The 27,173-nt window shown below is 53.4% G+C and overlaps 2 protein-coding genes across 3 annotated transcripts; one reads left to right on the top strand and one right to left on the bottom strand.

Moving 5' to 3' along the window:
- Positions 1-2,715: 2,715 nt before the first annotated feature.
- IGSF22 (immunoglobulin superfamily member 22) lies at positions 2,716-20,679 on the top strand. The gene is made up of 22 exons (XM_059931252.1): positions 2,716-2,824; positions 4,373-4,504; positions 4,714-4,850; positions 6,053-6,152; positions 6,235-6,274; positions 6,482-6,656; positions 7,330-7,443; positions 7,975-8,137; positions 8,803-9,075; positions 10,025-10,309; positions 11,028-11,152; positions 11,241-11,382; positions 11,537-11,833; positions 13,222-13,524; positions 14,311-14,484; positions 14,697-14,825; positions 15,467-15,763; positions 16,261-16,349; positions 16,542-16,734; positions 17,827-18,126; positions 18,938-19,267; positions 20,609-20,679. Exons 1-22 carry the CDS (start codon positions 2,716-2,718, stop codon positions 20,677-20,679), a joined length of 3,978 nt encoding a protein of 1,325 aa, XP_059787235.1.
- A 1,367-nt stretch (positions 20,680-22,046) lies between these two features.
- Positions 22,047-26,710, bottom strand: TMEM86A (transmembrane protein 86A). Of its 2 annotated transcripts, XM_059931253.1 has the most exons (4): positions 26,668-26,710; positions 26,352-26,571; positions 23,968-24,232; positions 22,047-23,582 (listed from the first exon to the last, which is right to left on the bottom strand). In XM_059931253.1, exons 2-4 carry the CDS (start codon positions 26,370-26,372, stop codon positions 23,146-23,148), a joined length of 723 nt encoding a protein of 240 aa, XP_059787236.1. In that variant the 5' UTR covers positions 26,373-26,571; positions 26,668-26,710; the 3' UTR covers positions 22,047-23,145. The 2 variants fall into 2 exon arrangements, with proteins under 2 accessions (XP_059787236.1, XP_059787237.1); XM_059931254.1 differs by lacking the exon at positions 26,668-26,710 and having other exon boundaries at positions 26,352-26,574.
- Between the last annotated feature and the right edge of the window lie 463 nt (positions 26,711-27,173).

Below are 27,173 nucleotides of genomic sequence, written 5' to 3'. Positions count from 1 at the left end.
CCCTCGAGATCCCTAGCGACACACACACACACACACACACACCCTGGCCCTCAAGATCCGTGGGACCCCCTTGTGGATGCTGGGAGTGTAGCATGAATCCAGATTTGAAAAGCCAAAGTCCATTGAGCAGGATCCTCACACACCCCCACCGTCCCACCCAGCCAGGAGCCAGGGGCCTTGGGGAGCCACAGGGACAGGTGTTGGAGGTTTCCAGAGAAGGAGAAGTGGCTGGCAGGCCACCAGCTTCGACAGATGGGCCAGAGAGGCCAAGGCTGGAGCAGGGGGACCTTCAGCTCACACAGGCCCCTCCCTGTTGGCCAGCCCACTTATCCCTTGTTAGCCCTGCAGGTCCCAAGAGCAGCTGCAACCCAGCAATTTCCCCTGTAAGGCCTGGGCTGAGAGGAAGCCCCACCCAAGGAGCCTGGGGAATCTGCCCCTAGGCAAAGATCCTGCGCCTCCTAGACACTCCTGCTCTATTCTTATCCCAGCCCCCAGGGATGCAGCAAAAGTAGCTGTCATGCCCTTGCTGACAGGTGTGGGTCAACCCAGGGCAGGAGGGAGTCCAGGGCAGGACTGCTAACCAACCAGCAGGTCCTTACAAGGTAGCGAAGCCTTGAGTGGGCTGGTTGAGGGTCTGGGCTGCAGGTATACTACAGACAAGGAGGAAAGAACAGGGAGTGCTTGGGCAGCTGGGACGGAGGGACCAGAGTAGGGGGGCCTGCTCTCCAGCCACCCTCCAACAAGAGGATGGGCCCTCCTACCCTTCTGCCCAGATTAGGGCGGTTGGGCGGTAGGAGTGGGAGCGGGGAAAAGAGCTAACAATTCCCCCTCTTCTCCTGGGGTGGCCCTGTGAGGCTACTCAGGCTCTGTAGGCACCACATGTAGAGCACAACATGAACGGTGCCCCCTGGATTTGTGCAAAATGACAGACCTGCCAGACTGTCCCCAACTCACCCCCTCCTGGTCCCTGGAAAACACAGACCTGTTGCTTTGTTCCCCAAGCCCTGTTGGCCACACACACACACACACACACACACACACACACTGCCCTTCAGCTCAGAAGGTCCCACCCGGCAGCAGTGAGAACCAAAAGCTCTGCACAAGGGACCAGAAAAAGTACCCTGGGACCACCACCCTCAGCCACCGCCTACCCCATGCCCCACGTTTCCTCCAGCCCTGGCCTCAGTCCCCCCATCCCCCAAAGCAGTGTGCCAGCTCGCTGGGACAGCTGCAGAGCCTGAGTAAGGGATCGCCCCCAGGGGAGCAGATACTTAAGGAACCAGTGACTCCTGGTGGCCCCATTGCTGGGGGAAAGGAAGAAGGAGACTGGTCAGTCTACAGCCCAGGCACCAGCTGCACCTCCAAAGCTGCGGGTGGACACAGCATTCGAGGGTTAGAAGGGATTGGTGACACGAAGGTAAGGCTTGCATCTTTCCTCAGGAAAGGGGCAGGATCTGCTAACTTCTGAGCCCAGAGGGGGACAGCAGGAGCTGGGACAGGGGAGTGGTCTCAGAACCTGGAGGGAGAAGCAGGCCAGGCAGAGAGATATCATGGGATGAGGGGGTTAACTTTAGCCCCAAACCTAATTTGGAAGAAGGCTTTGGGGTCCCCTGGAAGGACACTGGACTGGGAGTCAAGAGGCCAGGATTCTAGTCCGGGTGACCTTGGACAGGTTATTTCTCTGACATCAGTTTCTCACAAACAAAATAGAGGTTTAAAAACCGCCACTCTGGTTAAATAAAAGATGGTATGTATACCCATTCGTTGGAATACTGTGTAGCCGTTAACAAGGATGGGGAAACTTTATGAACTGGGATGGAAAGATCTCCAAGATGTAGAAAGTGAAAAGAGGGCTGAATAGCGTGTATAATAGGCTACCTTACGTGTTAAAAAAGGTTAGAGACAAAAACATATTCCTATTTGCATGAAGCAGCTCCAGAAGGAGCCCAGAGACCACAAGTGGTTACCTGCTGGGGAGGGCTGGGAGATGGAGGGGCTTGGGAGCCGGAGGGAGCCTCTTCACATAGATGTTTATATTGTTTTACTTTTTAACTATATGATTGAACTACCAATTCAAAAAAAAAGTATAAGAAGTAAAAACTCAATCTCTGTCTTTACCATGTCGCAAACGAAAGCAGAGCTGTAGCAATGCTTTGTCATCTGTCTCAGCATTCCCCCAATGCCAGGGCTTCCCAGGGCCCAGCGAGAAGATCCGCAGTTTCCTTTCAAGGCCTGCTCCAGTGTGGCTTAGTCAGGAAGTTCCTTCTCAGGTCTGACTTCATTCCCTCCTGATAAAACCTCCAGCAGTGCCCCCCTAGTTCCATGTAGCGATCAGTAGTTATCCTCAACTCCCTCTGGGCCTTACTGGGTGTGCTGGGTAAGTCTAAATCCTACCTTCTCCCCCTCCAAGGACTTGGAATAGTTTGGTACTAGTCAGTGGAGGACAGGCCCATTGGTCCTTGTAGCCAACCAGGGAAAGGGAGACACTAAGGGAAGAGAAGAGAGGCCAGAGAGAAGAGGCTTGCTGCCCAACCTCTCCTCACCCTCTCCTGTGCACAGCCATTTCCCCCTGTGTCCACCTGTCCCATCCCTTCCCCCCCTCACACACACACACATAAGAACATCTCTGAGTCTCCCACCTGCTCCCTTCCTTGTCCTTCATGGCCTCATCCTCTCCCTGGTCCTCCTAGGTGAGTGCCCACGCCTGCTGTCACCATGACGACCATTCACCACAAGGAGATGCTTCAGGAGCACGTGTCCATGGAGTTCTCCAGTTCCACCACCCACATGCAGACCTTCTCCCAGACAACCAAGATCGTGGGAGGCAAGTAGAGTGGGATGGCTGGAGGAGGGGGTCAGTAATCAGGTAGGGGCAGCCTTTCTTCCTCCAGTCTTTGCGACTGCTGGGCCCCTCAAGAGCCCAAGATACCACCAGCAACCCTTCCCAACCTGTGTTTCTAATCTGTGCTTTGATAAAGCTTAGCCAGCCAGATGCTCACCCACAGATCCAACCTCCAGAAAAAAAGCTTAGGAAAAATCAGTCACATGGATGTGTGTGAGTGATTGATGAACTCTCAATCGCTTAAGATCAGAGCCAAAGGCAAATACCATCTCTGATGGTAGAATTTCAGGCATGGAGGAAGTTAGGGAGGTAGCAACCTTATCTACCTATGAATAAGAATGCTGGCCCTGCCTCACTCAAGAAAGAGAAGACCTGGAGCTGCCAGTGGAGAGAAGACGAACACATAAACAAGTGACTTGAGCTTCCAGGTACTCAGCCCTTGGGGACCAGACCTGGGGGAGGGCAGATCCAAGGGAAAGCTGAGAAATGGTCTTAGAGCAGAACAGACTGTTTTAGTCATGTCTCTAGAGGAAAGTGATTAAAAGACGGCCAGGGACCAGGATATTGAATTCCTGTCCTCCCAGTCGTTGCCCCCTCCTTCAGAGTCCTCTGTGCACAGAGATGAAGACCAGATAAACACTTTACACCAATTCCTCCTGGCCAGTGAGGCAGAGCAAGTGGAACAGCCGGGACTCAAGACCAGAAGTTGCAAACTCAACTGACTATAGTAGCGATTCTCAGCCCTGACTGCGCACCAGAGTCATCTTAGCGTAGGAGTGGGGGGAGAGGGGAGTGAAAAAAACGGCGATATGTGAGTCTCACCTCAGACGGTTAAATCTGGTGGTTTGTTTGTTGTTTTTTTTTTTTAAGATCTCCAGGGATTCTTATGTGCAGCCAGCGTTGAAAACCACTGGCCGATAGTGTCCAGGCAGGGAACATAAATGCAGAAAAAAGACTGAGGTGAACTGGACAGGATGTAGCCCATCTAAAGGGACAGTCACTCTTCACCTCCCTCCCACTGACTGTTACCATATGGGAATGTGAGTCCAGTGCTGAGGATCCAGAAATCTGCATTTTTATGTGAAATCTCTCAGTTTTTAGATGTAGGGCTATTTTTTGTTTAAACATTGTAAAGGTCAAATAAAAAAATATGTGTAGACCAGGTGCCGCCTTCAGAACTCTGGTCACTATTTAATGCTACTAGGAGACCAGAACTTCCAGAAGAGAAGCCCAAGAGACCCATAAAATCCCAAAGACAAGTTTCCTTCTAAAACAGAAAAAAGTAGAACTTTGGCTTTGACCCAATAAAAATTGACCAGAGGGGTGGATGAGGCGTTGGCTCCCCTAGTGGTTGAAATTTGCCATAACACAATGACCCACCGACTCTAAGGCCCTTGTTTCTCGGCCAGTGCTGGTCCTGCCCCCCGCTGACCTAAAATGCTCCACCGTCCCCTCAAGAAAAGGTCAGCCCTCCAATCCCAGGCTAAGCTCCGCCTGTAGCCCATTCTGACCTCTCGCCTGCCGCCACAGAGGAAGTCGTGACGAGGAAGTCCTCCGGCACCACAGAGTTCTTCAGCTTGGTGACCCGGAGTTCCAACATCCCTGCTGGCGAGAGCATCCCGGAGTTCGTGGATAAGCCTCAGCCAGTCACCGCGCCCGAGGGTGCGTCCCTCCCCGCGTCTCCCCAGGCCCCTGGGTGCTTCCCTTTCCTCCCCAGTGCCCCAGCCGCCACCACCACCACCACTGTCCTCTCAATACACAATCACTGGCTGGGTCGGGCCGAGGGTCCCTGCCCTGCCCAGGGCTGGGAGCAGGTAGAAGGTGCAGCTTGGAGGCTAAGAGGCAAAAAATAGGTCCTGTGCCCACTGCAGGGGATAAAGCCATGTTCCGAGTCCGGGTGCAGGGGAACCCCAAACCCAACGTCTCCTGGAAGAGAGAGAGCGGCGCCCCCATCAAGGAGTCCGCCAAGACATTCTACGACAGCGTTAACAAGGAGCACGTGCTGAAGGTGCGAGGTCCAGTTACCCATAAGGTCGGAGGCGGGGACCCCTGGCATGGGCTGCAGGTCCTGTCGCAAACAAGAGATCCACAATGGAGACCCAAGAACTGGGAGATGGGAAAACGGGCTGTCATTGCCCTAGAGGAGGGGCAGGATAAGAGAAACCGTGTCAGTAGCTGGGGCGTTGCCAGAGTGAGCAGGGGACCAAAATTAGGGGCGGGGTAAGGCAGAGCTAGGACAATGCCAGAACAAGGAGGGGGCAAGACCAAATGGAAGAGAAAGAGAGGTTCCAGAAGGTGAGTGAGCCCAAAAGGAACGTGAAACCAAAGCTATGGGCGTGGCTAGAAGGGGCTAAGACCACGGTGGGCGGAGCCAGGCTGAGCTGGAGCGGGACCGGCACGGAGGGAGGGGCTGGTCCTAGAGTGTAGGTGAGGGTGAGGGTTCCTGGGCTCTTCAGGGGAACCTTCCAGAAGAGCAATGCCAAGGGCCGATCATCCTAAGGTCTAGCTATCTTCTGCATGCAGCCTCTGGCTCCAGACCCTTTGAGGAGAGGGAGGGATGGGTCCCTGGGAGACCTAGGCCTATAATTAACTCCTGTTCCTCGTCCTGCCCGGACTTCCCACTGTGAAAGTCAAAGAGCCTCCCTTCTCCCCACAGACGCAAGTCGCTTCCTTCTCCTCCCGAAGGCGCATTCTAGGACCCTTAGCCCCTACAGCACACACAAGCTGCCCCAGAGCCCCCCCTACTGGCCACTCCCTACACAAGCTCATTCATTCGGCAAGCACTTTCCAGGAACCCACTGGTACCTAAGTGCCTTTCTACAGGCGCCAGGGCAGCCTTGTTCACCCCCATTTCCTCAGGGGCTCAGGCCAATACCTGGTACAGAGGAGTAAATCCGTGTTAAATAAAGGCGTACTCAGCCCAGTGCCAGAAACTGCAGATAATGTTGCAAATCAGAGGAAGTCCCTGTCATCCAGGAGCTCACAGCCAAGGGGGAGAATCCAATGCAGAATCAGGCTTCAAACAGACACACACACACTGACTGCTACCTGGCACCTCCCAATCACAGAGGCTGCTCAATCCTCCACACATACATCCAACACTCAGCTCCTCCCCCAGCCCAAAAGAAACACCCTCCTTTCCCATCTCACAGAGAGTCTCCCTGTGGTTCCCTCCCCACCTCCCCTACTAATGGCCTGACTCTGATCCAGCTGGAGCCACTGACCTCGGATGACTCTGACAACTACAAGTGCATTGCAAGCAACGACCATGCAGACGCCATCTACACTGTGTCCTTGCTTGTGACCGAGGGTGAGCCAGCCCCGTTCTCCTGGCCTTTCCTCTTAGGGACCAAACTCCCTCTGTCTGACCCTGTCCCTCTTTCTGTCCTCAGGTCAAGAAAAATTGGATTTCAAAAAGATGTTGAAGAAGAGGTGAGGCTGGGAGGCTCCTGTGCCCAGGGTGTGGTCCCCCCACCCTCCAGGCTAGAGCTTCTGGAAGGCCTTTCAACAGCCCCCTGAGTTAATGGCCCAGCCTCCAAGAATCCATGGCGTAGGGAGGAGAATCTCATGGTTGGGAGAGGCTCCCTCTGTCTTCAGAGAAAGGCACTAAGTCCAAGCTTGGCACCCACTTCCTTCCAGGGGACCCCCTCCTCCCAAGAAGAAGCAGAAGAAGGTGACGAATGAGAAAGAGATGCTGGAGATTTTGTCCAAGGTGCCCAAGAAGGACTTTGAGAAGGTCTGCATGGAGTATGGTTTCACAGACTTCTGGGGGCTGCTCAAGAAGCTCAAAGGGATGAAGAAAGTGGAGGTAGAGGTCAGTGCCCATCAGGGAGCAGGGAGCTGCAGGCCAGGGGCTGGGCCTTACCGAAAGTGCTAGTGCCTGTGTGACTCCCGGTGGCAAGGTCTCCCCACCATGCACATGCATATTCAAGGGCATTCTCTACTGCAAGGGCAGGCAAGGAACTCAGGTCACCCTTCTTCTACCTCTTTTCTCTTCACTGCTCCCTAATGTATTTGCATGGACTTTGGAGTCAGACAGACCTGGGTTCAAAGTCCAGTTCTACTGCCTTATTAACTGAGTGAACTTGGGGGTCTCTCTGAACCTGTTTCTTCATCTGCAAAATGAAAATTATACTTTCCTTTTTCATTTGTTTTTGTGTTGTTGTTCTCATTCATTCACTCAACAACTCATGACTGTTAAGCATCTACACTAGAATTAGAAGGCCTATGTAATGGGCCCAGGTACATAGTGACTATTCCACAAATGGTGGTTCCTTTCTCTTCCCTTATCGTACCCATTTCCCCCTAAATCTTCAAGTTGTTCATTGTAGGGGGAGGGGGGTGGCGGGGAGCACAGTTATCTAATTAGCCTAGTCATTTCTCTCCAGACCTTCGGGGGGCTCCTCCAGCACTGGAGACACAGTCTGGGCAGATTCCAGATTCCAGATGCCTCTGACACCTGCCTTTTTGTTACCACAATCTCTCAGACCATCCAGATTCTGAAGCTCCTGGAAGACAGAGAGACCAAGGTGGATACCACGGTGGTCTTTGACTGCATAATGGAGCTGAAGGACCCCAATGTCAAAATGACATGGATCAAGGTGGGGAGAGCAGCTAGGAAGGGCCCACCCTGGAATTTCATTTTTTCTCTGCACCTCTTTCCTTCCAAGACCCTCTCATTACCCATAAGCCCTGTCCTCTCCTCCATCCCATCAAAAGAATGCTATCTGGTATGGTTGAAACTGGATGAGAGCTGGGCTTTATTCTTAGATGTTCCACCAGTTTGCTGTTTGATTTGAGACAGTTACTTCCCTTTCTCTATACCTCAGTCTACCCATCTGAAAAGGCTGGATTAGATAGTCCTGCAGGTCACTGAAGATGGGCCTCTAAGAGAAAGTATCTAGTGAACTCATGCATATTAAGAGTTCGGGCCTCGGGAGAGGCAGAGACCCTGGATCCCACCGAGCCAGATGATGAGGCTAGAGAGATCTTAGGGGCCTCTGAATGTGTTTGAGGATCTTAGAGAGGTAGATATGTCACCTTCCAGCTCAGGCTGGCTTTGGGGAATGGAGACCTCTAGAAATCTCCTCCTAAACCCCTTCATCAGCTTTTCTACCTATTCCATAAGGCAGGATAATGAGCCACTGAGGATCCAGTACTCCCTGGGCAAGTATGACGTGAAGCAGATGGGCACCAAGTACATGCTGGTTATTACCAACATGAACATGAACGATGCGGGCACCTACAGCCTGTCCGTGGGCAACAAGCGGATAAGTGCAAAGCTCACAGTGCTGGGTAAGAGTGTGGGCACCAGGCAGCACAAGGAGGACACAGTCAGGGTCAGGGCAGAGGAATATCCAAGGATGGGGTCCGTGGGGACATGGGAGGAAGGACCATGGGGCTGTGCACAGATTGCATGGGGATGGGAGTTAATGGAGGAGAGAGACATGGGGTATAAGGGAGAGGACTATGAGATAAAGTGCTGTGGGGCAGTGTAGCATAGTGATTAAGAGTACAGCTTCTGGAGCTGAACTACTGGAGTTCAAATCCCAGCTTCTGTCACTTATGAGCTGTGTATTTGGGGCAAGTGATTTAACTTCTCTTTGCCTCAGTTTTCCCATCTGTAAAATGGGAAATAATGGTAGAGTCTACCTGTGTGAGAACTGAATGCTTTAATATGTGCAAAATGGCTAGAATAGTGCCTGGCACATATCTAAAATCACATAGAGAAATATTCTTTCTAAAATTGCTGTTAACATTACTGGGGAGGAGACCATATGAACATCATGGGAGGAGACTCTAGGATTCACAAGCAGAACGAAAGAAGGATGCTTTCCCCAACTGTGGGCTACAGGAGGCCAATGACACCTGAGTTTTTATGCCCCCCACTTCACCATCCTACCCCTCAGGAGGGACCAGGGATACAGCCCAATGAATGCCTCTCCTACTCTTTGCTGCAGATGAGCCTCTGAATTTCTTGGGAGAGATGAAGCCAATGAAGGTGACGGAGCGCCAGACAGCTGTATTTGAGATCCACCTCTCCAAGAAAGTGCCCAACTTTGTGTGGAAGTTCAATGGAAAGGAGCTGAAGAGGGATGAAAAGTATGAAATCACCGTGTCTGAGGATGGTTTGACCCACACGCTTAAGATTAAGGATGCCAGACTCAGTGACAGTGGCGAGTTCTCTGCCGAGGTGGGGGACCTGGTTCAGAAGGCCCAGATCACTATTGACCGTGAGTATTTGGGCCAGAGCTTGAGGGGTGGGCTTCATGCCACAGCAACCTCCATGTGAGCATTCATCCATCCATCCATCCATCCATCCATCCATGTATCTGTTCATCTCCTCCTTGCAAGGCCCTTTGACGGCTACTAGAAAGATAGAGAGTTCTCTCTGCTAATTCCTAGTCTAGTGGGAGAAGCAGGTGTGGAAATGGAATTAGAACAAAAGTTCTTAAGCAAGGAGTCAAGACACTCTAGGATCTTACTATCAGCTGGGAGATCATGGGCCAAGAAATTATTAGCCTTTATGGCTCTAATATCATATATTACAGCACATCACTCTTGACTACTTACATTCTTATATTATACCTAGTTTGGAGAGTTGCACATGATGGTGGGTCATACATGTGAACCACTCTTGACACAAGTGACATGGAATAATCATTGCTGTGACTGAGGGAGACATGGAGGCTGTGAGAACCCAAAGAAGAGGTACCACCTGGCAATGTCAAAAAGGATGTGATGAGATGATGGCAAAGCTTTACCAAGTAAAACAAAAAGGAGTTCAGTTTTCAGAGAAGAGGCAAGAGAAGAGGATATTCTCAGGAGTGGGAATAGCATGTGTAAAGGCCCAGACACCAGGGAGACAATGCAATTATGGCTGGAGCTCCAAGGGGACATTAGAGATATTGCCTGCAGTGCTGTGAGGAGGTAAAAGCTGTTGTCCCGTTTTACATATGAGGAAAATGAGACTTAGGGAGTGAATGCACTAGCACTTGCTAGTCAGCTAGCAAGTAAGAGGCAGAGCTGGGACCCTCCCTGCCGGGTACCTCTGTGAGTCGGCTACCCACTTCATGTCACAAGGCCCTGTGGTTTCTAGGGTCAAAAAGAGGAGCAGGGCAGCATCTAGCTGCAGAAAAGGAGGTTGGGAGCAGGACCAAGTGTCTGTTTGTCTGTCCATAGGCATCCCTATAAAGTTTGTGAGCACTCTCAAGAATGTGCGTGTGAAAGAGAGGAGCTGTGCATGCCTTGAGTGTGACCTGACATCCAAAAATGTGACCCTGCGCTGGAAGAAGGACGGACAGCTGCTGGAGCGTAGCTCCAAATACAGCATGAACCATGAGGGCAAGCGAGCGGAGCTGGTCATCGAGGATGCACGGCTCAGTGACGGTGGCGAGTACACTGTGGTGGCCATGCAGGATGGGGACCCCACGGAATACTGCAGTACTGCTGTAGTCACTGTGGAAGGTATACACCCACCCTGTCAGTCCCCACTGACCAACCCCCCAGCCCTAACAGTTTCCTACTGTGGACACCCATCAGTCCCCCGACTGACTTCAATCCTCCTCCAGACCATGATCTAATTCTACCTCCCCATTCTGACCACCCCCATCTCCCAAATTCTGACCATCTCTACCTCCTAGACCCTGACCATCCCTCATCTTTTGAACTCTATCCAAAATCCCTTGACTTCATCCTTTACTTCCAGACTCTGACCATCCCCAGCAAACCTGGTCATCCCACACCCCTAGACCCTGACCAGCCCCTACTCACTATCCCTGACCACTCCTCACTGACCCTGACCACCCTCAACTCCCAGTAAACGCTGGGCATCCCACAGACCAGCATAACCAGCTAAATATCCCAACTCCACTAACCACCTGCATCCCACCATCTAGTCCCCTTCTTCACCTGAGCATCCTAAGTCCCCACTGACCATCCTCCGATGATCAGCCCCCCATTAGCCATCTCCCAGAATTCCCAGTCGCCATTTCCCGATGCCACTGACTTTTCCCCAACCGCCCCCCCACCTACCTGCTCGAATGCCCCCACTGACCATTATCCACTTGCCCATTGCCAAACATCTTGCTCATCATAAATGATTTTGATAGACACCACCAGCCCTTTTCCCGTAAGTCCCTTACACCCCGATACCCTAACCCACCCCTGCCCCCTTTCTCTCGAGAGCGGCTGGCCACCGTGAAGAGCGGGATGTCCGACGTGCACGCGGCCACCGGGAGCCCGGCTGAGCTGTGCGTAGTGCTGAACGACGAAAAGGTGGATGGCGTGTGGCTGAAGGATGCCGAGGAGGTCCGAGGCAGGGGTCAGGGAAGGGAATGAAGGACGAAGGGGTCCACCGGGCATACACTCGCACTCATGACCGCCCCTCGCCCCGCAGATCACAGACTTGACCGGCGTGCAGATCGTGAAGCAGGGTGCGGTACACAAGCTCATCTTCCCCAATATGGGGCCAGAGCACGAGGGCAAGTACACATTCAGGGCCAAGGGTGCAGAGAGCGAAGCCTCGGTATTTATTGCAGGTAAGGTCGCCGCCCACTATGGACAAAGCTAGACCACGCCTGGCCCGCCCACCTACTCCTAGCTCCTCCCCCATCCCCCATGGGCTCCTCCTTCACCCCTCGGCTCCTCCCGCATCCCTGCTCTAAGAGCCTTCCCTGCCGCCCCTCCCTGCAGATCCTCCAACCATCGACCCATCGGTCCTGGAGGCACTGGCCGAGCACCCGGTGACCGTGAAGGCGGGCCACACCGCGAACATCAAGGTGCCCTTCCGGGCAAAGCCGCTGCCCAAAGTGACGTGGTACAAGGACGGCATGGAGGTGACGGAAGAGGAACGCGTGTCCATGGAGCGTGGGGAAGACCAGGCACTGCTCACCATTTCAAACTGCGCGCGGGAGGACAGTGGCATCATTATGCTCAAGCTCAAGAATGACCATGGCTCCGCCACAGCCACTCTGCACCTCAGCGTGCTGGGTGAGGCCAGGACCCTGGCTTGGCTGGGCTGGGGGCCCCACGCAGGCTGAGGAGAGAGTTGGATTTCGGGTTGAGAATGGGAATGAAGTGCTGGCTTTGCAGCCAGAAGAAGCCCATTTCCTAACTTCCTAACTAGGTGGCCTTGGGCAAGTCCATTAACTTTCCTGAGCCTCAGCTTCACATCTGCGACAGGGTGGTTTTTTATTTATTTTTATGGCTGTGTTGGGTCTTCGTTTCTGTGCGAGGGCTTTCTCTAGTTGTGGCAAGCGGGGGCCACTCTTCATTGCAGTGCGCGGGCCTCTCACTATCGCGGCCTCTCTTGTTGAGGAGCACAGGCTCCAGACGCGCAGGCTCAGTAATTGTGGCTCACGGGCCCAGTTGCTCCGCGGCATGTGGGATCTTCCCAGACCCGGGTTCGAACCCGTGTCCCCTGCATTGGCAGGCAGATTCTCAACCACTGCGCCACCAGGGAAGCCCCGACAGGGTGGTTTTTTTAAAGTGCCTATTTCAAGTGAATTTAAAGACTATAGCAGAGTGCACAGCACGTAGTTGACCTTCAGATGTTGCTGAAGTATTGTAACTGACTTGGAGATGAGGACGTGGTTGGAAGTAAGGTGAAAATGAGGTAAAAGAGAGGTGGAATTTAGGATGAAAGTGAGGTTCATTGCGAAGAATATTGGATTTGGAAGTGAAATGGAGTGAGGGGAGGTGAGATAGGGTTGAGGATAGAATGAAATTGGAGAGAAAGATGGAATGGGGGTGGAAATGGTATTTGGGATGGGTCTGAACATAAAGTTAAGGAAAGAGATGAGGAGCTGGCATTAGTGAACTCATATTCAACATGCAACACACATACACACACACACACACCAGCATCACCTCCTCCACCTGCATCTCCATCAAGCTGTGGGTTTGGATGGATTGGGTTTCAATTCAGTTCGGCAGCATGACTGAGCACCTCCTCTGTGTTCTCAGTACTGGGAACACAGGGATGAGTTATCCCCAGCAGTCCCTCAACCCCAAAGGGATAAAACCCGGCAGACATGTAATTATAAAATAAACTGTAATAAAAGAAAGTACTGGAGTTCTGGAAGCTGAGAGGAGGGGAGACCTTGTCTGGAAGAGGTAAGTGGGAATTAGCTGAGGTGGGGGTCCCTCAGGTCTCCAGTTCACTCATTCCTAGGCGGACAGGAATCTTGGGGGGGCGATGCGCAGGGATCAAGCTATTTGGGCAAGTCTTAGGAAAACAGTGACAGAGGGAAGGACAAGGGATCCTCAAAGCTCAGAATCTAACTATGTCTCAGTCTGCTGGACCTCCAACCAGTGGGATGAAGCCCTTCTGGTCCTTTGCTCCAAAGACACATTCTGATGCTATCTTCTGTCCTTAGACCGTCCCAAGCCTCCCCAAGGCCGGGTGGAGTTCCTGGAGCTCTCGGGTAATTGTGTGCACATGAAGTGGAAGGCCCCAAAGGACAACGGCGGGCGGCCTATAACACAGTTCATAGTGGAACGGAAGGCAGTCGGCAAGAAGTCCTGGATTAAGATTGGTGAGGTGGACGGCAAAGTCACCAAATTCTCCACCAACAAGGTGGAAGAGGGGAAAGCCTACCAGTTTCGTATCCTGGCCGTCAATTCGGAAGGAGTGAGCGACCCGCTGGAGACAGAGGAAGTGTTTGCAGGAAATCCTGTTGGTCAGTGAGATAGCCCCGTGCTCAGTGAGGACCTCAGGGGCCACCGTGGGGACCTTCAGCTGGTGAGGAGTGCTGGTCTGTGGGAGATTCCGCAGGGTCATCTCTAGCTACCCCACGAGACAGATGGATTCTAGAGTAAGAGCAGAAGATCGTTTTGGATGGGAATTGTCAACTTTTTCCAGTCAGATCACATGCACAACACACTCCCGTGTGTATATCCAGAACTGTGCACGATTCCAGGGAGATAACTCCACTTGTTTCTCCATTCCAGAAATCATCCCATATCCAAGGGAGAGTAATGTTACTTTAGGGATAGCCTTGAATCAACTCTAATTTTTTTTCCAAAGAAAACCCTTGACAACATTGGCATTTTAATTATGATCACTAGTTAATTACTTGCTACACTCCTCCCAACTGATCTCCATGTTTCTGTGTGTCAAGACAGTACATTAAAAACTGTGCCACTGGGGATGCCACAGGTTGGAAAATTCAAGTTGGCGGTCTCTATCTTGGCTACATATTAGAATCACTTGAGGTCTCTAAAAAAATGCTGATTCCTGGTCTCCACCCTAGGCCAACTGAATTAGAATATCAGGACACAGGACCCAGACACTAGTTGTTGGTGGGGATTTTTGGGGTTTTTTACTCCCCACATGATATTAATGTGCAACCAGAGTTAATCATTGGCTTAAGTTTTTTTAAGGAAGGGACCAGAGCTCAGCATGGGGTGGGCAACTGTCTACATGCACCCCCTCCTAACCTCTGCCCTCTCTCTCTCTCCCACAGAGCTCCCTGGTCTTGCCTCCCAGCCCCAAGTGACTGACGTGACCAAAGAGGCTGTGACCATCAGATGGAATGCCCCCACCCAAGATGGGGGAGCCCCAGTGCTCAGCTACATTGTGGAGCGGAGGAAGAAAGGCAGTAACCTGTGGGTGCCAGTCAACAAGGACCCCATCCAGGGTGAGGTCGAGGGACAAAGGCCCAGGAGGGACCAAGGGAGACTTTGTTGGGTGGACCCAGGTACCCCTGCTGCTCCAAACATACTCCCTCCTCCAACTCCTTTGTGGGTTTTAATAGCATCTCATGACCCCCTCTTCCACATCCACTCACTCTATGGTCTCCTACCACGTGGACCACCCCTGGCCTCATTAGCCCTCAAATTCCCATTTCAGGCACCAAGTACACTGTGGATGGTCTCCTTAAGGACACAGAATATGAATTCCGAGTTGTAGCTGTGAATAAGGCAGGCCCCGGACAGCCTAGTATGCCTTCCAGCTCAGTGGTAGCCAAGGACCCTGTCAGTGAGTGTGGTGCTGCCAGGCCGCAACACATAGTGGAATTAGCCGTTTTGAGGTAGAAAGAGGATTTCTTCCTGGGAAAGTCTAACAGGAGGAGATCACACAGTCCCCACTCTCTGGGAGCTGCCAGCCCGATAGAGGGACAAGGTTCACACACAAGAGAAAGCCAGCAAATAAAGATTGAGAGTCAGGGACAGCGAGGAGGTGGGTGGAAAAAAGTTTTTATCAAATGTTGAGTATGTCTGGTTAGGTGAGGTAGTAGAAGCATGTTTGAGGATTGAGCAGGGGTGTTGGGTAAATGGTTGGGTGGGTGCTGAGCTTAGGTGGTGAGATGGGGATATCACACATGAATGGGTGTGGTGCAGAGGGCTGAGTTAAAGGCTGGAGTTTTGAATACAGAGGGGTTGAGTGTATAGTGTATATTGAATTTGGAGGGTTTTGACTTCAAGGGTGAAAGTATTGAGACTGAGAGAATTAAATTTAGAGGTTGTTGAAGGTGAAAGGCTGGGTATTGAGCGTTTTAACTGTGAGTGTTGAAGGTAGAGGTGTTGAAAGTTAGGTTTCAGGGGTATTGAGTGCAGGAATTGGGCATGGAGTTGAGTGGAGAAGAATCTGGGGGCTGACTGGTTGTCTGTGTCACGCAGAACCCCCGGGCCTGGTGCAGGGCCTGCACGTGTCGGATTCCTCCAACTTCAGCATCTCCCTGGCCTGGCCGGAGCCTGCCGAGGGAGACCCACCCTCTGGCTACATCCTTGAGATGCGGGCTGAAGACACCAAGGAGTGGTCCAAGTGCACAAAGATCCCCATCTTGGGCACCTGCTACACAGTAGGAGGCCTCACCGAGAGGCAGAAATACTTCTTCCGAATCCGGGCTGTGAACGAGGCTGGGTGCGGGGAGCCTGTGGAGCTGGACGAGGGGGTCCGTGCTGTGCCACCACCAGGTGAGGGATGCAGGCAGGGCTGGGCTTTAGGCCCCAGCATCCTAGCCCCACACCTTCCTCTCTGGGACCTCATCCCACAGGAGAAAACTGGGCGATGCTGTGATCAAGAAAGAGTCGTCCATGCTTGTGCCTGGACAGAGCTAGGGATAACCCCAGGGGCTTCCCTGCCAAAAACAAACAAACAAACAAAACGAAAACCAAAAACCCCACTCATTGTGTGCCGAATAGTATCTACTGTGTGCCAAGGGAGGTGTTAGGGATATAGAAAAAAATAAGACACAGGACCTGCCCTAAAGAGTCTTATATAATAATAGAGGGAGACAGATGAGAAAAAATAAATAAATGCTTCACAGCATTGCAGGGTTGCTAGATGTCTGTATGGCCTGTAGTGAGAGCATGAAGGAGAAGAGGTTGGGAAAGGCTTTGGAGGGGAGGCTTAAAGCTAAGTCTTCTGGAAAGAGTGTTCCATGCTCCCATCTCTGTCTCCTCCATCTCAGCTGCTCCCAAGTTTGACCTCAGTGCCCGGCTGAAAAGTCACGTGGTGGTTCGTGCTGGGACAGCCCTCTGCATCCATGCCGCCTTCTCTGTGAGTCCTACCTGGCCCCCAGACGCCCACCGCTTAACCAAGTTGGCTGCTACAGCTATCATAATCTCTGCCTCTGCCCCTCATCAGACCCCTGGCCTCAGAGCCTGGCAGGAGACTTCTGGACAGTGGGATAGGGCCTGCCCCCAAATACCACCCAGCTGACCCCTGGTGCCATCTCCTGTCACCACCCAGGGCTCACCACCACCCAGCGTGATCTGGCTGAAGGATGGCATGCCCACCAAGGGCAGGGAAGCCATCACCAAGAGCAAAAACCACTCCCAGTTCCTCATCAGCAGCACCAAGCGCTCCGACTCAGGGGTGTACCGCATCTTGCTCCAGAATGAGTTTGGAGAGGCATACCATGACATCCACGTGCGTGTGGCACGTATGACAACAGGTAGAGGCCTGGGGAGGCATCGCTGCACACGCTCCCTTGTGCTGCTTGAGTCCCTACCACTGTAAAGTCATGCCTTAGGGTGTCAAGGCTTCTTTGGCACCACAGAGCAATGCGGAGGGTTGTTTCCACTTTTTCTCAGTGTCTTGAAGCCCCAGAGGCATTGAACTAGGACCCAGCCCTTGTTTCAGTCTCAGTCATATGTGGAGAGCTTCGGGGCATATGCAGAGTAGGGTCTGTGAGCATAGAGAGAGCAGAGAATGGGTAAGAGGCAGGAGGGACAGATGGAGAGGAGTCCATTAAAACTTGGGGTAATTTGCCTATATGTTATTGGAAATACTTTTAAAGTTTGTGATGTGGTCACCGAGAAAGACTTTTGGGGGAAACTTCACAGTCCCACAGTGTCATTGCCATACAGCTTCATTAGAATTCTTGAACCACAGCTGAAATGAGCCTTCTATTATTTTTCAGTCCCCCCAGATATTTAGAATTTTAATAATAAAGGTGGTGGGTAAAAACTTTGGAAAGAGCCTTTTCATTATCTTAGGTTGCAGGAAACTTTGTAGCTTTTGAGGTTTAACACATTGTGTATTATTAAATTTACATTAATCACTGTGCCAAAGAGTATGTGAAACATTCTTCTGCATTGATGCATTTTGTACCTCTCTCCATTAAAATCATAACAGCCCCCCCAAATTGGGTGACCTCTTAGAGACGGCTGGAAGCTTTATAATAAAGCCCTAAACCCCCAAGAGATGAAGGGGTGAACTTTTATTGAACAGATCCTACATGCCAGGCACTTTACGCAACATTTCCATGATAGTTATTTTTAGCCTCATTTTGCAAATGAGGAAATGGGTCTCAGAAAAGATAAGGAACTTGCCAAAGTTCACAGGGCTAGTAAATGGCAGAGCTACACTTCATAAATAGTTCTTTCTGACTCCAAGACCCCCAGCTGACTGAGAGTTAGAAGAAGGTAAGGTGCCCCATCCCATCCTCCTTAGGGCTTGACAGGTAGCGGGGGTGGGGGCACGATACTTCAGCCCCCCCCAGGGTGGCTGATGGACCTTCGGACCCTTCCAGATTTTCCGCAGCCACCCACAAACCTACAGCTGTTCGAGGAGGTCCCCAACACGGTGACTCTGACCTGGAACCACATCCCCGACGTGCAGGAGGACAGCAAGGCCCACTACGTCATCACAAAGCGGGATGCCAGCACCGCCACCTGGTTCACTGTGGCCGAGCACGTCTTCAGCAACAAGTACATGGTGACCGGGCTGCTCCCCGCCAGGAAGTACTACTTCCGAGTGCTGGCCCGGAACGAAATCGGTGACAGCGGCCCGCTGGACTCCAGGGATACCTGGCTCGTCAACAAGGACAAGAGTGAGTCTGGGGACTTGGGGGTTCAGGTAACGTCTGGGATCCCTGATGGCGGGGATGAAATAAGGGTTGCAAGGGGTACCCGAGATTTGAGGTAAAATCTGAGGAGCACTGAGGTGAAAGGGTTAATTAACATCAGGGACCCTGGGGAGAAAAGCAGAGGTCTGGAAGCCTAGGGGAGGAGATTCCTTCGGGGTACACTAAGGGGTGGGACTAACGCAGATGTGGGGAGGTCCCCTTGGGGGCTGGGATGACAGTGGGGGGCCGGAGGGTGAGGAGGGGATGTGGAGCTGAGAGGCAGTCTGAGCCGAGAGGCTGACTGAGGTCCTGACTCAGGACTCAGGGAGGGTCCAAGGAGCGGGGATGACATCCAGAAACCCTGGAGGGAGGGGATTAAAGGTAAGGATAGCTGCGGGAAACTTGAAATGAGGGCCTGAATTGGAGAGAGCGGAGACCGCGGAGGCTGGGACGGCGTTGGGGAAAGCTTGGATGGGGAGTTAAAAGCCAGATAACAGCTCGGGTCCGGAGGCTGGCGGCTGGAAAGAAGTCTAGGACGCCCGGGTCTGGAAAAGCGTAAAATCCCGCGGACCTGGTTTAGGTCTTGGAACCCATGGGGGTGGGGGGTTGGCGGAAGGGGAACCTTAGGAACCAGTATAAAGTCGGGACCCCAGAGTTGATAGTGCGTGGGAATCTAACCCAGGTCCTCCGGGTTCCGTGCGCTGGGTCTCCGGGGCGTCTTAGGAGCTCTAAGCCGGCGCGCGATGGATGGGGGCCTTGGGGTGCGCTCACCGCCCTTCGTGTCCCGTCCGAGCAGTCGAGGACCAGAGCGCCAAGCTGAAGCCGTACCAGCAGAAAGACTGGCGCCACGCGCCGGGCTTCTTGACCCCGCTCAAGCCGCACACCGTGCTGCACGGCCAGGACTGCACCATGACCTGCGCCTTCCTTGGGAACCCACGGCCCACAGTGACCCTCTACAAGGGCGACGTCAACATCACGGGCAACTCCACGTTCTGGTACAACTCCACCAGCGGCGTGTGCACCATCGTCATCCCCACCTGCACACTCAAGGACAGCGGGGAGTACAGCGTACTGGTGGAGAACGAGCTGGGCAAGGACCGCAGCGGCTGCACGCTCACCGTCTACGGTGAGGGTTGTGTGTCCCGTGTGGGGCGGAGGCGCAAGATGGCGGCCTCCTGAGCCGTTGATCGACTCTTTTCCTATGGCTGGTGCAGGCTTTTATTTAATCTGACATGGGGTGGTGTAAACATTCTCCAACTGGCCATAGTTTGTACCACTGTCCCATCTTCTCGATGTCATTTGTTATGTGCCTGGCCCCTGCAGACTTGGGAGTTTGCAGTCCCTCAGTAGTCTGTAGTTTGCAACCCTTGGTGGGCCTAGACTTGCATTTGAAAAAGACGCCAGTGATCAGGCCTAAACCAGACTTACCCATCACAGTCTCCCTGGCAGGGTTCTGGAAGGAATCTTTATGTTTACAAATTTTGCAAGTGGTTCTGATGTGCAACCAAAATTGAAGACTGCTGGTCTGGGATAAGGATAGATGGGAGGCACTGAAGGGAACCTAGTGGAGGGAGGCCCTCCCTCTCTACATATGTGTGCTATGTTTCTGCTCATGGGTGCACATATAGGGGAAATGTTCTATTTCTTCCTACACACTCTACTGTCTTCACAGCTAAACAGCTAGTTGCATGAACTGTCTAAATGCAAAGATGACCTGTTTTGCTCCTCTTTGTTTAAACTCCCTCCTAGCTTTCCTATGATCCTTTAGATAAAATCACAATCAACAAGGCACCCCACCCCACCCCCCAACCATCTACCTCTCCAGCCTCATCCTCTGCCACTCTCTGAAGTCTCCATGGCAAACTATTGGTGTCCATGGTTTCCATGGTTACAGATGCCTTTTTTTTTTTTATCCTGTTATAGATGCCTTTCTCTGGGGAAGGGACCTGGTCCTGTTGCTCTGTCTCTCAAGTACTTAGCTAAGTGTCTGGCATTGAGATGACGCCTCTACAGTGGCTGCTGAACTGTGTAACAGAACTAGGCCAGGGAAGGCCCTGTGGGAGACATCCAGCTCTCATTCCACAGCTAGAGAGATCCCTGACAACTTAATTCTGGTTGTAAGCACATGGGCACAGGGCCCTGGCTCCAACACTCACCAGCCACGTGACCTTGGCAAGCCACTCTGAGCTTGTTTTCCCATGTACTGCTTAGGGCTGTTATGAGGATTAAATGAGATAGTGCACAGAAGTGCCTGGCACAATGCGTGGCAAATACGAAATGACGAATAACTGGCAGCTCTTGGCCCCACACATTCAGCTGACCTTGGGAGACTGGGGCTGGCAAGGACTGAGGATCCCGGGCAGGGTCCAGCCCCTGGTTCCTGCATAGCGACTGCAAGTCCAGCAATTTGGAGTTTCCCTTACCCCAGCATCATTCACACTAACAAATACTTGCTTTGCTCTTTCAGACAAAGATGACAAGGCAATTCTAGCCTCCGTCACTGAGAGTCTGCAGAAGAAATCAAAGTACCTTATGTGAGCTCCAGCCCAGACCAAGCATCAGGAGGATGCTGTGATGTGGGTGGGGCTTCTTGGCCCATCCTCTGTGTGTGGTCCCAGTGAGACAGACCCGGTTCCCTCTGTGGTGCTTGTCAACGTAAACATTCAGTGAAGGCACGGGACAATAAACTGAGTGAGTGCGCCTGTGCCTGTTCCTAACCATGGTGTGCAGCAGGGACCAAGGAGTTAGACTTGGGCATAGGATACATAGAACCGCGACCCCTGAGGGCTCGGTCCAAACCCACCCACGTGGGGAATGACCAGTCCCCTTCTGACTGGGCCTCGCCTTGCCCTCCCCTCCTCCACAGCCACACTGCGCCCTGCCCTCCCTCCGGGCATAGTGCGCAAAGTCTGCATCTTTCTCCCCATCCTGCCCTTCCCATTTCTTCACTCCAGGTAGGTGTGTCTTCAGAGTTCAGGGGTTGGAAGGGATCAGGACCTTGCCTCTTTAGTGTCTGGGGTTCCCACTATTTGAGAATTAGAGCATCTGAAAGCTAGAAGGGATTGGTCATCCTGCTCGCCAGCTTTCAAACTTATGTTTTGCAGCAGAAAACCCTTCCTTTAAAAAAAAAAAAATCTTAAGAAGCTACTGGACTTGAAACAAGGATAGGGGGTCTTTGAGCCTCCCTCCTCTACTTTATTCTTTTGCTAGCTCCCACTAGCAGGGATCTCTGTAAAAACCCTAGTTTGAAAATCACTGATTCATTCAACACCCATATGGGGCTTGAGTCTCTTTATCACATCCCCACAACTGTACAACCCCTCTACTGACGGCGTATTCACCACCACCCAAGGCTTCCCTTTTTACTTCTGGGTCAGGACGCTGCCCATTAAGATGCAAATGCCCCTGGAGTGGGGTGACACGTTATTCTGCCAGGGCTTCACATCTAGAGTATGAACCAGACAATCTAATCTCATTCCTCCCAGCTGTTCAACTGAGCCCAGAGTCCAGGAAGAAAGGAGATGCTTGAAGGGAATCTGGATCATTTTGGAGCAGCTGGCAGGTCTGGGGTGGGGAGAGGAGGAGTTGGGTAGCAGTAGAGGACACTGGGTAACTAGGAGTCACCAAAGGTGCTGGGCATCTGTGCACAGGGGAGTGCATCAAGGACAAGTTTGGACGGTGGAAAATACTAGCCATCCCCCATCCTCTTGATCTACATCCTCACCCACACACGTGAGCAGGAAGGGAGACAAGCTCCAACCAGCAGCGTCAACAGAGCCAGGGAGCCAGCCTGGCGCCAAGATGCACCGGCCAGGACTGTGACCCAGGCTGTGAGGACATCCAGGGCCCCTGGCGCCATGCCCCACACCCCCACCTCTCCAAGACAGGCACGTGCCACACAGGCAGACAAGCAGAGCAGCCAATGGCCCTTGGGTATTTTTTATTTTTTTTCACACGAGCAATCGGATGGAGTTGTCCCATCCTTGCTCCCCTTGCATTGAATGTGCCTCGGGTCTTATGACCCTAGAGTGTCACTGGAGCCCCCTCCTCTCACTCCCAGTGCAGGAGGGGCAAGGAGGAAAGACCTGAGAGTGGGTGTGTATGTGGGGGACGTTCCAGCTCTCTGAGCCAAGCTCAGCAACCCCTCAGCAGCTCCCTGAGGCCCTCTCCCTAAAAGACTTTGACACACAGCAGGTCAGAGACAGCTGGCAGAGTAAGACATAGATAGACTGGGAGACAGACTACACACACAAGACTCACATACAGACGCACACACACAGGCTGGCCCCTTCCTTTGGCGTGGTTCACCCTAGCCCTGGGGATAGGGTCTGAGGGTGGTAGTGTGGGGCCTGAGTTCTGGGATGGCCTTTGAGATATGGGACCAACTTGAATCCTTGGTACCCTAAACTCCCAGGCCAAAGTAGTCCCCAATCTTGCCTACCTGGATAGACACCCCTTCACCTTCCCACCCAACACTTAGAGATTAAGATTGTTCAAGTAACAAGGATAGATGTGGGAAAGGGAGACTCCACCCCATCCAATCTTCCCAACTAGGGGCCTGTGAAAGGGGGCTTCAAGCCCTGGACGTGGGTCATCTCAGCACAGACTCTTCCCCTCCTCCCTCAACTCTGTGCAAATCAGAAAGACTGGAAGTGGGTGAGTTAGACTCTTCCATCTAGTAGAAGTAGGGGAGGTTAAGAGGATGAGCACCATGGCCCTCCGGAGGGGCTCTGACAGTCTGCATGGGGTAGAGGTGGGGAGATATCTTCTTCTGGCTCCAGCAAGGAGCATCAAGCTGGCTCTTTTTAGTTCTCAGCATTGTCCTGGACCACTAGCTTTGCTAGAAAGATCCTTTTGCTGCTTATCCCCTCAAACTTGTGCATTTCACAGGTGGTACCTGCTGCCCCAGGCTGGTACTACAGCCATCCTGATCCAGCTCTTGGAAGTTCCCAGGTTCTGGACCCCAGCGCCAGGAGAAGAGAGGGGTGACCAGAACCTGACCCCTCATTTGGCCTTGCTCGGTCTGTAGTCTTCCACTGGCTCCCGGCTCTCGACAGCTGACAGGGCGATGAGCATCTGGGCGGTGTAGTAGGTGGACATGATGAGGGCCCGCGAGTAGGGCACAGGAAAGCAGAACTTGTTGAGGGCGATGGTCAGGTCTGAGACAATAAACAGCAGTGCACCGCTGCCCGCCGCCAGCTCAGTCCAGCGCCAGGCAGTCCCAACCAGCTGTAGCCCTGCCACAGCCCGCCAGCCCATGAAGCTGATAAGGGCCATATAGACCCCCACCAGGTAGGTGAAGGCACCTGTGAGGCATGGGTAGAGGAGGGCATAGCACAGGCCCGACAGTACTGCCATCACCAGACCTGTCCGAAGAGCCAATGGCCGCATGCCAAAGGCCGAGGCATAGAACATGTGGGTCACAGCAAACATCAGCAGACCTAAAAGTGAGAGGGGATGATGGGATGTTGAAGCCAAGCTCAGGTGAATAATGAGTAACAGGAGGTGGGGGTAGGAGTAGAGTGCTTGGGATAAGCCAGGAGCTTTCTTTTGAGAGTAACAGGGGTGGGAAGAAATCCATGAAGGCAAAGATACCCTCCCCAACTCTCCTGTGGCACTCCAGAATTGATCACCATATCACCGGCAGGGTCATCCTCCAACAGGGGCCCCAACAGTCTTTGGCCACAGAACCCCTCAAATTCCCCATATTCTTGTTAAAACAAAAACAAAAACAAAATAACCTCCCTTTCCCAAATCCTTGGCCCCCCAGGGTCCTCTAGCCCCCAACCCCAGGATTCCACCCAGGTAGTTACTGTGATGACTGACCGTGCACAAAGTAGCCCTGGTCCTGCCAGATGAGGAAGGCATCACCTAGAGCAGAGAAGACGAGCCCCACAAAGATGCAGGTGGCACTGGGGTGGGCCAGCAGGAATCCTAGGCCGTGGGCCAGAAGGAAGAGCCAGAGGCAGAAGATGGGCAGACACTTGATGAGGGCGCTGACCCACGATGGGCTGGACAAGGGCAGCCAGAGCACAAAATACACACAAGTGGCTTTGAAGAAGGGCACCAGCTTGGGTCCCTCACTCTTCACCTGGAGGACATAGGACAAGGGCAGCACTCAGAGCGTGGGAGCTCAGAAGCCCAAAGCGGGGCTCAGAGCCAGCACCCTCAGCCCAGGCATCCACCCCAAAGACAGGCCCACCTCCCAAGCAGAGAGGATTGACACACAGAAACCCAGTTTGGCCTGCCCCAAGCAGCCAGCAGAGTCTGAACAAGCCCATCATTACCCTGAGGCTTAATTGATTTGGAAGAGAAAGGGCTCCACTGTCCCTGCTAGTTGCATCCATTCTTGGCCCTGGGGCAGGACCAGAATAGTCACTCACTGCGCAGAAAACAGACTTTGCAATCGTGTCCCGTCCTGCAGCCCAATGCTTCTCCCTTTCTGCCCCCTCTCTCTCCTTCCCCAAAGCCCCTTTAGCCTCTCTCTGCCAGCATCAGCCCCCAGCTGTCTGGAATAGAGTGGAGTCAGCAGGAAATCACAGAGACGCCACAACTGGCCAACTCGTGATCCTCAGCAGTAGGGCCAGGACACAGGCCCAGCGACACCAGGTGAGCGCCAGGAATGTGTGAGGGTGGGCACCGTCAACCATCTCAGCCCCCACAGGCTCTCTCCCTGGCCAGTCTGCAAACTCAGCCTCCACTCCAGCTGCCCCAGCCTCAAGGTACCATCAAGGGCAAGGAGAGGAGACAGGGATGCTGCCTAGAGAAATGGACCCATGAGTTAGGAGCAAGAAAACTGTCCCTGAAATACCAGCAATCTCAGGAATTGGGGGGTTGGAGAGGGTGTCAGTCAGCCTCATTTCCCAGAGAACAACAGCAATTCAAGGCACATCAGAAAGAGAGGCAGGAAGGGGAGGGAGAGGTTCTCTTCCCAGCTTTAGATCAGAAGCCAGCAGTCAGGCTGGGAGGAGATGAGGAACTGAGAGGGGGAAGTTAGAGCAGCTGACTTGGTCTCAGCCAGATTAGGGGGGAGGGCAGCTAAAGAAAGGTTGTGTCCAAGGCCATGCAGGCACCAGGGGGCTGCTGCAGATATTCTGAATCTGTGATCCCCTGAAGCTCCTTTTCTTGGGCCTCTGGTACCGGGGCTCTGAGAGTGATTCAGAGCAGCTGAGGTTTCCGGTATACTCATGCTCTGCCCAAAGTGATAGGCCTCTGGCTGGGTGAGCCGCCCAGCACAGGGCTCTAGGTACACACTCCGACTCTCAGACCTCCAGTCCCTGGTTACCTGGGACTGAACAGGCTGTGATGAAGGAGGCTGGGAAGAGGCAGATGGTGGGTCCAGGGTCTAAGCCTGCCCTGGCTCTGCCAGGGGTGAGAGCAGTGAGAAGAGATGACTAAGTTCCTTCCTATGGAGATTCCCCCATGCAGGCTGGTCAGGGCAGGGACATGGGCAGAGGAGGAGACAGCTTATCCTCACAGTCCCCCGATCTCCCCAGCCTCCACCTGCCAGCCCTTGGAAGCATCTACTCCACACCCCTCCCCCAGCCCCATATTTCCTAGAAGGAGAAACAGCAGTAGCAGCTGGGGAGGTTTTGATAGTCATAGAGAACCCAGCACTAGGAGGAGGAGGGGGGCGGGGGAGAGACAAAGGTTCAGGTGAGAAAGTCTGAACAAGGGGTGTCAATAGAGAACGACCTCTTTTCCTCCAGCGCGTTATCAAGGCTGTTTAGACTCAGAGGCGTGCCCTGCATCTCCCCAGACTTCTCTATAAGATGAGGAAGGGGAGGAAACAAATTTGGAACAGGATTCCCAGGAGGTCCCAGTCACCCTCCTGCTCTCCCCCGCCCTCTCCCACGCCTCGCTGTGGTCTGCCCACGCAGAAGCCTGCGGCCGGCTGCCGTCCCCTTCCTCTCCCAGGCAGCGATCCAGCCAACCCGCCCCAGACACACAGCGATCAACAAAGTCACGCTTCCGAGTCACGTGCCCACTGTTTTCCTCCCTCCCTCCGACCGGCGGCGGGCGCGCGGAGGAGGGGCGCAGAGGTTTGGGATGCGGCGGACCGTGACAGCGCCGACTCCCGCCTGGGGACGCGGCCGCCGCGGGATCTCTGCCCTTCCTCGGCCCCCGGCTGCTTGGCCTCCCGCAGCCCAGTCCCCAGGCCGGTGGGCTCTGGCCGCGCCGGACACTGGCTCGCTCGCTCACACACTCACCACAGTGACCGGGGACACCATGGCGGAGGCGGCGGCCGCAGCAGCTGGCACCCAGCTCCGGGCTGCAGCTGCCAGGACGCGCCCGCAGCCAGGTGAGGAGGCGACGACGTAACAAAGCCCCAGTGACGGACAATACCTCCCGCGCGCCGGGCGCTGAGGGTTCTGTCTGCGATCCCCACGACGTCACTGCAGACAGGGCCAATGAGCAGGCTGGAGTCGGCTGTTGGGGGGGGCGGGAGGAGTGAGGGTGGCTGGTGATGCGGGCTAGACCCCGCCCACCACCCACCCACACTCCCACACCCTCACACCCACACACCCGGCCGCTACTGCCCAGGGTAGAGAGGCTTGCCTATCCCTGGTGGCTGGAGGCGGGGCCCTGCTGGTCCCGCCCCTCTGGGAATCAGTGCCGAGGCATCCTGGAAAGTAACCGTGACCCCAGGCCCTGGGTGAGGACGGAGATTGGCCGAGAGACAAACACATTCTTGCTCTGGTCACACGGCTACACACATTTTTCTCATAACCCGGGGATAAAAGGCAAAGACAGATTCCCTTCAGCCTTTAAACATGCATTCCACACGGACACGGTTACAATTAGACCCACAGCCTTCACTGTGTACAAACCCACATCCAAATGGACCCACGATAGTCAGCAGACGTACAACTTTCAACATGAAAAGACACATGTAGCAGCCCATAGACCCATACATATGCACAAACACACACAGGATCACAATTACTCTTAGGCATCAAACAAGTACATGGACACAAAACGGACAACCGCAGATGGACACACATCCTTCAAGGTAAAAAGAGACACATATA

The sequence above is a fragment of the Balaenoptera ricei genome, chromosome 8 (assembly GCF_028023285.1).
Source record: "Balaenoptera ricei isolate mBalRic1 chromosome 8, mBalRic1.hap2, whole genome shotgun sequence".
NCBI lineage: Eukaryota > Metazoa > Chordata > Mammalia > Artiodactyla > Balaenopteridae > Balaenoptera > Balaenoptera ricei.
This window is presented reverse-complemented; position numbering and strand designations above follow the sequence as displayed.

Coding starts and splice junctions, on each gene's coding strand:
- IGSF22 (XM_059931252.1), top strand. CDS start 2,716: ATGACGACCATTCACCACAAGGAGATGCTTCAGGAGCACGTGTCCATG. Junction 4,851..6,052: donor ACAAGGAGCACGTGCTGAAG/GTGCGAGGTCCA, acceptor ACTCTGATCCAG/CTGGAGCCACTGACCTCGGA. Junction 10,310..11,027: donor TGCTGTAGTCACTGTGGAAG/GTATACACCCAC, acceptor CTTTCTCTCGAG/AGCGGCTGGCCACCGTGAAG.
- TMEM86A (XM_059931253.1), bottom strand. CDS start 26,372: ATGGTGTCCCCGGTCACTGTG. Junction 24,233..26,351: donor TGGTGTCCCCGGTCACTGTG/GTGAGTGTGTGA, acceptor TATGTCCTCCAG/GTGAAGAGTGAGGGACCCAA. Junction 23,583..23,967: donor CCAGGGCTACTTTGTGCACG/GTCAGTCATCAC, acceptor TCTCACTTTTAG/GTCTGCTGATGTTTGCTGTG.